General features: G+C 40.0%; 1 protein-coding gene across 1 annotated transcript in view; it reads left to right on the top strand.

Annotated features, from left to right (window-relative positions):
- Positions 1-506: 506 nt before the first annotated feature.
- The window catches only part of TSPAN8 (tetraspanin 8), a 31,115-nt gene continuing 18,851 nt past the window's right edge, over positions 507-12,770 (top strand). Inside the window, exon 1 of the mRNA XM_059186326.1 lies at positions 507-887. Within this exon, the coding sequence (XP_059042309.1) occupies positions 828-887 (60 nt within the window). The 5' untranslated portion in view covers positions 507-827. The remainder of the gene's footprint in view (positions 888-12,770) is intronic.

The raw sequence follows: 12,770 nt of genomic DNA, 5'->3' as shown, positions 1-12,770 counted from the left end.
ACCTATTATAAAATGAACACAATGAGGCAGTCAGAAAGTGACTCCTGAGCATTTTCCCCCTCTTTATACCGCAAAGAAATAAAGGTAAAAGCTGAATGGTCTTGTCATAGGCAGGGCAGTCTCTCCCTCCCCACTTCCCGTATCTGTGCTGCCTTCACAGCAGCTCCCCGACTTGTTTTGAAATGAGTTTAGAAGCTTTGGAAGGCAGGTGCATGTCGTGGTTGTTCCCAGTACTCTGGGGTTCAGGATGAAAGGAGACTGGGGGGTAAGCCTTCAGATTTTGCACATTTCCAAATGCATTCTATTGCCCCCAGGAGAAATCTTGCATTGTCGAGAAAATGCAATGCAAAACGAGTTGAGACACAATGTCCCTTTATGTCAGAGCGAAACAGTCTTGCTTTCCTTATAGTAGAAACAGAGGGCAGGAAGTCAAGTTGTGGTTTCTGAAATCCAACAACCTCGTATCGCCGTGCCACTCTCACTCGGATCCAGCGCCACTCCTTAACTGGATATCTGTTTACTTTAGAGGAGGCAGGTTTTTTGAGAAAGGATCATAAATATCCTGGCTGGGTGCCCCAGGAGCCATGACAAGCAAAAGAACATACTTGCCTAGTGATAGTCCTTGTGATATTTAAATGTGTGGGTTAATTTTTTATCCACTTTAATAACTGGATTATTCCCCTCCACTCCTCCTCTGCTTTCTATTTCTACTCTGAAGCCGTGGGCACAGAAATCTCTGCAGGCAAATTATTCCAGAGCATATCGCTGGACAGTCCTACAAGGAACAGTTACATTCACGGCATCTGGATTCCTGATCGTTTTCCGACATGGCAGGTGTGAGTGGCTGTATAAAATATTCTATGTTTATCTTCAACTTCTTGTTCTGGGTAAGTTTTTTTTTTTTTTTTTTAATTATCAATTTTAGACAAGAAAGGGGGACCTTGATACAAATTTATCATAAATGAGAACAGACTCTGCACTAGAGAAATAAGAGGAGGAAGAAAATGTATTTTCCATTTACTTGTTTGGTTTTGTTTGTTCTTTCTTTGGTTATTTCAGTAATTGAAAATGAGCCAATGACTCAAGAAAAGTGGACTTCAGGATCTGTAAGGATAAACATTTCATAAATGTTTTGATATTGTTGCAAAACAATCACAGAGGGAAAAAAAAAAAATCCCTTAATTAAAGGACAACGATTCTGAGTTGTATATCATGCAGGCCTCCCTGGTTTGAGGATCTTGTGGGAAAAATTTGGTCTCATTCCACTGGCGCCCAGCCCCTGAATCCTAATCTTTACATCTGGGTCTGAAACAGGTGAATGGTGGGGTGTCCGATTAGGGATGTGAGGAAGGGATCATTTTCAGAGACCCAAAGAAGAAACAGTGGGTCATAAACACCTTGAGAGGAAAATAATGCAATTATTTAATCATGGAAAAATTAAACTTTGTTAAACTGGTTAAAAAGAAGTTAGTATTTCCATGTGTCATCACCCTGCCTCTTAATCAACAGGGTTGGTATTTTAGCAGGTCTTATGGGGTTTTTTTGAAAGCCTGTTGACATAAGACAGCAAATAAATTGATAAGTCACATTAAATCTTAGAAAATGGAAAAAATAAGATATGGAACGCAAAAGGTAAAAGGCAGGCTGGGATGTTGGACAATCGACATCATTTTTAGTAATGTAGGTATAATTAAAGATTGTTCAGAAGTGAATCAGTAGAAATAGTCCAATGTCCTTAAATGAAGAATTTATTTTGCATACTAGATTTAAGATTTTATTTATTTATTTGACAGACACAGATCACAAGTAGGCAGAGAGGCAGACAGAGAGGGGGGGAAGCAGGCTCCCTGCTAAGCAGAAAGCCCAATGCAGGGCTGGATCCCAGGACCCTGAGACCATGACCTGAGCCAAAGGCAGAGGCTTAACCCTCTGAGCCACCCAGGTGCCCCTGCATACTAGAATTAAAAAATGGCTTCTTCGTGGGATGCCTGGGTGACTTAGTTGGTTAAGTGTCTGCCCTGGGCTTTGGTCATTATCCCAGAGTATGGGATCGAGTTCAGCATAGGACTCCTTCCTTGTTCAGCAGGGAGCCTGCTGAACCCTCTGCCTGCTGCTCCTTCTGCTTGTCCTCTCTCTCTCTCTCTGACAAATAAGTAAATAAAATCTTAAAAAGAAAATGGCTTATGTAGTATAGGCAGGAGAGAGTTTTGGTTTTGTTTTTTACCTGGTTACCTTTAGTAAACAGGCAGCTGGTATCTATATGTTGGTAAACTTCTGTCCTGTTAAAACAATGATGTACCTAATTAAAGAACTATAGGAATACAGTCTTGTACAGAATGACTTTCCATTCAATGTCAGCAACCCTCATGAGTACAGATGAAATATTGGCAAAGTAAATGGGAACGTAAACAAATAAAATAAAATAAAGACGATCTGTCCCTTTACTTCCTCTTTTCCCTAGAAAAACAGACTGGTTTTTACAAGTATTAAGTCTAGATCATGAATATATGCCAGTTTTTTAAAGTTAGTCCTGATAAATTTCTTCCCTTAAAATATTTAAAACTGGTTAAACCTTGAGAGTAGAATATAAACAAAGGGATGTCTATGAACTTTGGTTTTGTTTGTAGCTTTTTGTTATGAAGAATTTTGAACATGCACAGAATAGAAAGAGGTGATCAACCCCATCATCGAGCCCCACCAGTGAGGACATCAAGGCAATTCTGTGTGTGTGCTCTGATTCACTTTCTTCACCCTGTATGAATTTGAAGCAAATCCCAGATACATCATTTCATCTGTAAACATTTTGGTATATATCTCTAAAAGAGAAGTAATTCTTTAAAAAAAAAAAAAAGAAAGAAAGAAAAACATAACCACCATGTCATTATCACACTAAAAACTTAACAAGAATTTCTTAATTATCGAATATCCATCTAGGGATGTTTCAGAATCTAAATAAGGTTCACACTTTGCCATTGGCTGATATATCCTATATGTCAATTTCATTTCCATCTTTATCTTTCCCCCCGCCCCCCTTTGAAATTTTATGCATTGATGTGTGTTGTCGGTCTTTCCACACTTCCCACAGTCTGGAGTTTGCTATTTGCATACCTGTGGTCTAGTTTATCATGTCCCCATGTCCTCTGTATTATCTCTAATCTAGTGATTGAATTTTTCCCCTTGAAGGGGTTCAGGTGGTTATTTGGGGGGCGGGGGGCAGGGGAACACAACTACTTTCAAAGTGATATTGAGTCCTTTCATTGGCCATACAGACATACTGTCTGACTGGGTCGCTTTTTGTGATTCTGGTTGCCACTTGATGCTCAAGAACCTAAGAAACAGTCCATTAAGAGTTCCAAATTGGTGATTTTCTGTATCCATCACCTCATGTATGGGCGGGAATACTTTCAATATAGAGAAACCCAGCATTTATTGACTGGTTACCAGTAGTACCCAGTTTTTATTAAAAAAAGAAAAAAGGCAGCATAAATGCTTCTTACTCTTTACTTAACCAGTTTCGAAATTACGAGTTAATTTCCTGGTATCATGCAACAGTAATTAGCAAGCATTTCTGTAACTCTTTTATCTTTGGCCATTGGGGAGCGTCTTCAAGTTAGCTCCTCAGTCCTTTTGACACGATCTTAGCATAACTTCTTTCCCATTGGTATGACAAGGTGTTCCAGACTTATTTCCCTAGTTCTTGCCCTAGACCTGGAATCATCTTTTTCTTCAAGAAGTCCTGAGATTTATTTTTAAAAAACTGCAAACCTTGTCTTTCTAAGGCACAAAATGTATATGGGCCATTTAAACAAGCCAAAATATGAATATGTCAATAAATACATGCCTCTTATTTTAATAAGATCTTCTAAAGTACCTAAACTAGTAGAAGTCTTCAAATTATGAAATCATTAAAATATATCTATATTGTATAAAAACAGCATTATAAAGTGCATTCACAAAGAATGTGAATACATTGGAGATCCGTGTTCCATTAAAGAGCTACTCAGGAATTTGAAATCTGGATTTTAAGCTGAAATGACAAAGAGTGATTAGGCAAGGGGCATGTTACAGGTTCAGGATTATATATTTAAGATTAGAGATCTCTACTGTGTTGTACCCAGATATTGTCACTGCTTTCCCCGAATTCTCTGATTATTTTATGGTCCCCATTATCTCTTGTTTTTCTGGTAATGAAGACAAAGTCTTTCCAATGCATTAGATTTCAGTTAGATATTTCTAACTTCCCTCGGGTAAAAGGCCTTGTTCTTTCCATCCGCATATCGGTGTGACCTACAGTCTCTATAGGACACATCTCGAAAAGGAGTCTTCAAGTAAGAGGAATGGAGATAAAGGCCAGTGATAACTTCTCAGCCAACAGGTGATATCAACATTTTCATTCAAAATTAGATAGCAGGAGTCCCTGAGGTTAGGGAACCACTGCTATTTTTCTACTCCCCCTTCTATCCCCAACCCAGCGTTCTCCATTGGAATTTTATGAACCTTCATAGGAAATTAGCAATTTGTCACATTCTTAATGTTTACTTAAACAACAAGTTTAACAGTCCCACTGATGTGGTTTTCTCATAGATATCCATGGCCTTATGTGTTCAAATGCATTCCTTCTGGTGTAGCTTGTGTAGCTTGCAAAACTAAGCCTTTGCAAAATAGGGCCAGATGTTGAAATATCTCTGAGATATGCATATGGTCATGTAACCTAAACATACCAGTTTCTTTTGGGAGAGAACTTGAGATAGGTCACGTAAATATGGGGCAATTTCCAATTGTCAGAATTAGCAATTGAAGAAAAACATGTAAAAGTGGAAATCATTCTCAATCACTGATGCTAGTGTTGGATGCAAGTCACAGGGAAGTGGAGAGAATGGAAAAATTCCAGGTACAAAATCTATTTCTCCAAGTCTTGTGTCAGAACAGATGAGCCGCCCAAATTTCCTTATGGTCTTCTCAAATACGTCAGTCTGGGGAGTAGTGTAGATGCTGGGGTATAGTAGTTGTTCTGGGTAAGCACAGGACACGGAGCCTTCGCCCAGGGACGCAGTGGAACCTCCAGGAGGTCCGAAAAGGGAGCTATGGAGAGGCCAGCCCTGCAGAAGGAAAGTGGAGTGAGGTCACATGCCCCATCCCAACTGAGGTAAGGTGAGAAGGAGGGGCCAGGTTGTAAGAGCCAAAGGTATCAACAAATGCAGGATGCTGGGACCTGAAGCCATCGGAAGAGAGCAGAAGGAAGTCAGAACTTGGAGGGAGTCCAGGAACCAGAATTTTGATGTTTCTCCTTGTATTTTTTGTGGTGCCTGGGTCTCCTGGCTGGCTGGGCCTGCAGCAAAAAAGAGAGTCAAGACAGAGATAACTGAGATGGAGGAAGCTGAAAAAAAAATCAGGCCTGATGATATTTCATTCTGTCAGTTGATGAACTCTCCCAGGTTAAAGACCTAACTATGGCTGGAATGTGTGAACTTGGTAAATGCAGTGGTTTCCTGCCACTATGCAGTCGTGTGGAACTGTAACCCTGACAAGAGGCAGCCAAGCCCAGGGGTTGAGAGGCCAGACTGAACCTCCGCTCTTTCATCGCTAGCCATGTGACCTTGGGGAAATGTGTTGATCTCTGTGTGCTTTAGAGTTCCTCATCTTTAAAACTGGAGCTAGAGTTGTTGGGAAGGTTAAATGAGTTAAGGCATAGAAAAAAACTCAGAAGAACGTTAAAGAAATGTTTAAGAAGCAGACATTTCCACCAATGTTTAAGAAATGTTTCAGAAGCAGATATTTCCACCAACATTGTATGGACATTTTTGTAAGACAAAAATATGCAACTATGCTGTGTAGTAAGAAATCAGTTCTAGTGCTGGATTCTGAAACAGAGGCAGAAATAAGATGGCAAGAAATATGATGGAGGCAGAAAAATCTTCTAGCACAGATGAGGGGAATGGAAAGAAGGAAAGCAAATTTTGCAAGCAGATAGGCTTGAGATTCAAATCCTGACTTCGCTTCATATTGTTCTGTGGACAGGAACACTTTCCTTGACTTTTCTGTGCCCCAGTCTCTGTGTTTGTAAAATGAAGACGATAATTTTATCCAGGAGAGTTAATTTTGAAGATTAAATAAGATACTTTCTGAGAGCCTATAACCAGGGACTCACATGCAATAATAGTGCAATTAATGCTATTTCCCCCAATGCCACCCATCATACTACTTTTTAATTTAAAAGTATTAGAGTCTGGCATGGAAATATTTTATACATAATTGGCTTTAAAAACTGAAATATGATTTTAGCCCTACTTGGCCCTCCTCTGGCCTCATGGGACAAGGAGTTGTTGAGCCACCCTGAGCCTGGCCTCCAAGCTGGGGGCCTGAGACCCCCATTTTCTCTGCCCAAATGGCTCCAAACCTGTTTCTAGGGTCCCTTAGAAGGGTCTAGACCCTTCTTCATGGTGTGGGGCGCTGTTTGCTGGAATGGGAGCAGGTTGGAACAGGGCTGGCTTACAGGCTGATGCATCTACAGTCATTCCTCTTTTGTCCCTTGGAGTTCAAGGACAGAGCCTGGAGTGGGGGCCAGGGGCAGGGCACTTCTCCCCAGGCCACCCTCTGCTGATAGCAGACTCCGAGGAGTCAGAGAATTCAAAATCATATCTTGTCCTCCAGGTGATTAAGGGGGCACATTTGTCAAGGTTGGATGATCGGAAACATTTTATATATGTTTATTACCATGAATGATAACTTCTCAATATAGAGAGCTGTGGGCTGTGGACTGTTTGTTCTTGGTGTCCTTGCTCCAGGCCCTGCAAATGTATGTACAGTTCTGCAGGTTGTGCTTTTGATGCAAAGTGATAAAGACATTCCTGAATTTGCATCATTTTTTTTTTTTTTTTTTTAAGAGAGCATGAGTAGGGGGGTGGGCAAAGGGAGAGGGAGAAGCAGGCTCTCTGCTGAGCAAGGAGCCCGTTTCGGGATTTGATTCCAGTACCCTGAAACCATGATCTTAGCTGAAGTCAGATGCTGAACCGACTGAGCCACCCAGGTGGCCCCTGAATTTGCATCCGTTTTATGATTCAGAAACATTAACTCGTAACCGTAAGCTCATAAAATCCTGAACATCCAGCTCTCTTTACCTATTTGTGAAGTTATGTACATTTTAGTGATTTTATGCTTTAGTGCAGCAAAGATAACCTGAAGTGTGTTCACCCAGACCCTATTTATGTCACAAAGAAGTGTTGATTTCATCCTCCTAAATTTGATTTATTTCTCCTAAAGTTAGAGCTCCTTAAAATCAGAATTTTCAGCAGTTGTACTGGGCATTTGGCTTATTTACTGGGTTCAGAAGAGACACATGAAGGCAACTCTAGAGACACTTTGCTATGTGCTTGCCAGTCCTTGATACAACAAATAATCAGTCACTAGAGCCTGAAAAACCATGAGGGCAGAGCCTGCTGACAATGGAAGTTTTTAAGTAACTCCATTGGTGTAGAGCATCAGAAAAGCAGATAGTGTGTGAGCGAGAGGAGGCACGGTCCGTAAGTCAGAGCTGCATTAGGCCATGCCTGGAAAGAGAAGGCCCAGCAAGTTCTCCTCCAACAGGAGGTCTGAGAATTACCGTCAGCCATGTCGCTAGAGTAAGGCAAAGTGCAAAGCCTACTCTCACTGAATAATACATCAGAATGGGTCTCATCTTATTCAAAAATGAATAAGGGAAAAATCCAGCTTAGGTCCTAATAAAGACTGCTGAACAGGTGACAGGAAACTCTGAAACCTTAGAGGACAAGCACACATCCCTGAAAGAAACACTCCAGCATCATGAAGAAAGGACCTGGGAATTGGCATCCACAGAGCAATGGCAGAAAACAACTCCCTATGAAACAGACGATGGAGGCCACGAAAGCAGAAAAGGAGGCCACGAGAGCAGAAAAGGTCAACGGGAAAAGCATAGAATAAACTAAAGAAGTACCTCATGTAAACCAGAAACCCAATGATAGAGTTAAAATCCACTCCGGAAACATTAAATGGAAATGGTGAGAGAGAATCCCAAACTGAGAAACCCTCTCGGAGGAAAATCAGAAAGAGATAAATGAGGTGGAAGAAGGTAGACGAGAGAATGGACAACCGGAACAATTTGTATTCCTGAAGAAGAGGATACAGTAAATGGGAAAAGAAAGATAATCTCACATTTTAAAAAAATTCTCACAGGCAACAATGGCACACTCTGCATCATCTTAACCACAATGCCATGGAACTAGGCTTTTAAATAAATCTTTATTAAAAAAAAAAGAAAGTTGAAAATCAACAAAAGTAGTTCTGTCCTAAAATATTAGGGCTCTTGGAATCCTTGCCTCTTGCATTCATGGCCGGAGGTGTCTTTGGATTACCATGAAAATAGATCTTGGAGTCATCCAGATTATCCATTTGGATATTTTCTTATTCTTTTATAGCCTTTCAGGAGCAGCATAGGAAGCTTTCCCTTAAGCTTACCGAAAATGTGTCCATTCTGGGCCAATAATGATAGAGCTCATGATCCATACTTTCCGCTAACAGAGCGCTGTGCACTTTCTTCCATTTTTAATGCCCCTTAAATACACTCTGATAAATCAAAAGGTAGAATTGAGAGGGAAGGAGTAGGAATGACTGGCGGGCGCCGTATCCAAGAAGAGGACAAATCAGCTGGTTCTGTATCATTTATCTTTGCTCTAGGTGGTGCCTCCCTTTTTCTTCCTGGCACTTTGTAGTTTTCAGCTTGTGCCCTGTTTTAGTCTGCTTGGGCTGCCGTACCAGAGTACCATGGGCTGGATGGATTAAATGACAGAAATTTATTTTCTCATAGTTCTGGAAGCTGGAAGTCCAAGATGAAGGCGCCAGTCCATTTTGGTCCTGGTGAGGCTCTCTTTCTGGCATGCGGGTGACTGCCTTCTTGACCTGTCCTCCTCACACGGTTTTTGCTGGTGCATAGAGAGGGAGAAAGAGACAAAGAGATCTCTTCCTCTGTCACCAATCATCTTGGTCACCAGTCATCCTGGATTAGCATGCCACCCTGATGATCTCATTTAACCTTAATTACCTCCTAAAAGCCCTATCTCAAAATACAATCAGACTGCAGGGTAGGGCTTTAACACGTAAATTTAGGAGGGATATAGTCCGGTCCATAGCATGCTCCTAAGCAAACATCAAAATTATTACCTAATTTCTTAGAATGTTGGCTCAGACCAACTGCATCCTAATTCCATAAAAAGAAAGATGTCTTATAGGAGCTGAGTGATAACCAAAATGAAAGATGTCTTATAGGAGCTGAGTGATAACCAAAATGAAAGATGTCTTATAGGAGCTGAGTGATAACCAAAACGAAATTGCATTAATTGCACTATTATTGCATGTGAGTCTCTGGTTATAGGCTTTCAGTCCTACCTTCAAGGAGAAACCTTTGGGGTTTAGGGGCAGTAGGCCTGGCCAGTTCTGCATGTCCATTTACATTTCCTTTTACAACCTGCTCAACAGAAAGTGGGACAGAGCTAGGTACTTATATCTTAATTTATACTCTTGATTATTTAGATAGTATAAGAAGGCTGTGGGACAAAGACCCAAAGCCAAATTGGAAAAGGGCTCAGAGAACCATTATGATAGCTAGTCTTGTAACAATTGGGATAAAATAGGTTAATACCAACCATGACTCTAGAATTATTATTCTTGATAGAAAATAAATTTACTTTTAAAGTCAGTATAAAATTTAATAATTTTATATTATTTAGACTGATTTTTATATGTAAGTTTTTTCAATAAGATGAGACTGGCATGTTCTAAACATGTGTTTCTTTTGTTTTTAAGATTAAGCTAGAAGAAAAGATAGATAGGGTTGGAAATGACTATGTATCCAATTTCAAAATTTCTAAGAAAATTTAGCTAATTGTAGAAATTGAAATTGGGCAAAATATTCTTGACTTCTGAAATAATTGGATATTCTTTCTTTTTCTCTCTTTCTTTTTTCCTCTTCCCTTCTCTCTCTCTCTTTCTTGCTTTCTTTCTTAGAAAGAAAGAGAGAGCATGCGAGTGGGGTAGGGAGAAGCAGAAGGGGAAAGAGAGAGAATCTTAAGCATGCTCCATACTCAGTGTGGAACCTGATGTGGGGTTTGATCTCACGACCTTGAGATCATGACCTGAACTGAAATCAAGAGTCAGATGCTTCACTGACTCAGCCACCAGGTGCCCCTCTTTATTTTTCTTTTAAAAATTAATTTTTAATTATTTAAAATAATTTAAAAATAAATTGAATTTTTTTAAAGAGCAGTTTTAGGTGTACAATTCTATGGAAAAGATGGGACAGACCTTTCCCATACACCTTACCCCCACACATGCATAGCCTACCTTGTTTTCAGTATCACTCACTAAAGTAGTACACGTGTTACAATTGATGAACCTCTACTGACATATCATAATCACCCAAAGACCATAGTTTTCATTAGGTCTCACCCTTGGTTTTGTATATTCCATGGGTTTGGACACATGTATAACGACATTGACATGTATCTATAATTGTAGAGTATTATCACCGCCTTAAAAATCATCTGTGCTCTATCTATTCATGCTGTATCCCCTTCGGCAACCCCCGATCTTTTAAGATCTAAAACTAATCCATAATTTTGCCTCTTCCAGAGTGTCATATAGTTGGAATCCTACAGTATGTAGCCTTTTCAGATTAGCTTCTTCTACTTAGTAATATGCATTTAAGTTTCTTCCATGTTTTTGCATGGAGTGATAGCTCTTTTTTTTTTTTTTTTTAGTGCTGAATAACATTCCCTTGTCTCAATATACCACTTTATTTAGCCATTTATTCACCTACTGGAGAACATCTTGGCTCCTTCCAAGTTTTAGCTAGTGTGAATAAAGCTGCTATAAATATCCTTGTGCAGGTTTTGTGTGGACATAAATATAGAGAGATACCAAGGAGCATGATTGCTGGATGATAGGATAAGAGTATGTTGGGTTTTGTAACTGCCAAACTGTCTTCGAAGGTGACTGTACTGTATTGCATTTCTATCAGCATTGGTTGAGAGTTCTGTTGCTCCACATCCCTGTCAGCATTTGGGATTGTCAGAGTTTTAGGTCTTGGCCATTTCAATAGGTGTGTAAGGGTGTCTTGTAGTGGGTTTTTTTTGTTTGTTTGTTTTGGTTTTTTTTTTTTTAAAGATTTTATTTATTTATTTGGCAGAGAGAGACACAGCAAGAGAAGAAACACAAGCAGGGGGAGTGGGAGAGGGAGAAGCAGGCTTCCTGCTGGGCCAGGAACCGGATGCAGGGCTCAATACCAGGGCTCTGGGATCATGACCTGAGCAGAAGGCAGACACTTAACTACTGAGCCACCAGGCGTCCCTATCTTGTGGTTTTCATACTCCTTCTTCTAAAGTTAGTGTTGGGCGCCTGGGTGGCTCAGTGGGTTATGATCTCAGGGTCCTGGGATCGAGTCCCACATCGGGCTCTCTGCTCAGCAGGGAGCCTGATTCCTCCTCTCTCTCTCTGCCTGCCTCTCTGCCTACTTGTAATCTCTCTGTCAAATAAATAAATAAAATCTTTCAAAAAAAAAAATAAAGTTAGTGTTGCAGATAACACTTGGTGGTTGAGAAGACTAAAGGTTATAATTTGAAGGGAAAATATGGTTGATTTCATTGACTTCTCAATGAGCTGATATGTAAAAGGATTTAAAAAGTAAACTAGAGCCACACAGAGAAAAACAAAAGTTAAGGGTTTGAAAAACCAAAGTCTTAGTCTCTAGGAGTTCCTACGGTTTTCTCACTGGTAGTCTCATAAATTAATATCAGATAAGGATAATAATCATAATAATTAATGCTATGTTCAGTTAAAGTTGGATAATTAATGCTATGTTCAGTTAAAGCTAAAAGCCAGAGCAACTACTAAGACAATCATTGTAAATCTACTTGAGAAGAAAAAGAAAGAAAATATCAGTGAACAAATTAAACAACAAACAAAAATCTAACTGCTGTAAATTACTGAAAATCTCAGGGGGTCTCATTATCATTCGACATAAATCCTTACAGACTTATTTATTAACACAGAACTACTAAAATGAGCATTTATCTCCATCTGCAAGTGAAATTAGGATTTAGTGGAAAGGGGGGGGCAGGGTTGTCAGGCTCTAAAGCTGTCTTTTCAGTGGTTTGAATTTTATGGTGTATGCCAATGTATGACTGTAAGATAATTAAATTGTGCAGGTTATTTGGCGATTTGAGAAGGAGCTTTGGTTTTCCATTGCCTTCATTATTTGGTAAGAGTTAAAGCATGTGGAGGGGCGGATTGGGTTAGGAGTGGGGCTGGATTTTCATGACAGAACTGTTATTTCTTGGGGTTCTAGCTCCTTGATCTGAAAGGAAGGGTTTGGACCCAGATGACTATCTTGAGATCTTTTAGACAACATGGATATTCTCCGATTTTTCAGCTGCCAATGGTACTCCCTATTCCTTAAGAAAGCCTTTGACTCCACATTCAGGGTAGACTTAATGAGAAGCCACTGAAAGTGAACCGGTTGTTCTGGGTTTGCTGGCCTACGGCTCAACCATGTACAACAGCAACGGTAGGACAAGGTCAGCGAGCTTCAGAAGACTCGGGAATTTCTCTGTCAGAGCACCCCACGACCAGAACAGTCTAGAAAATCTTGCAAGCGCTGCTATGTTTGCTATGTTACCAAACTCGCTCTCAACATCTCTCTTTAATGATAGAGCTTTCATTTTTTTTTGATGCTATAACATATATATATATATATATATATA

Source organism: Mustela lutreola, chromosome 8 (assembly GCF_030435805.1).
Source record: "Mustela lutreola isolate mMusLut2 chromosome 8, mMusLut2.pri, whole genome shotgun sequence".
Taxonomy (NCBI): Eukaryota; Metazoa; Chordata; class Mammalia; order Carnivora; family Mustelidae; genus Mustela; species Mustela lutreola.
Note: the sequence above shows the minus strand (reverse complement) of the source record. Positions and strands in the feature narration are given on the sequence as shown.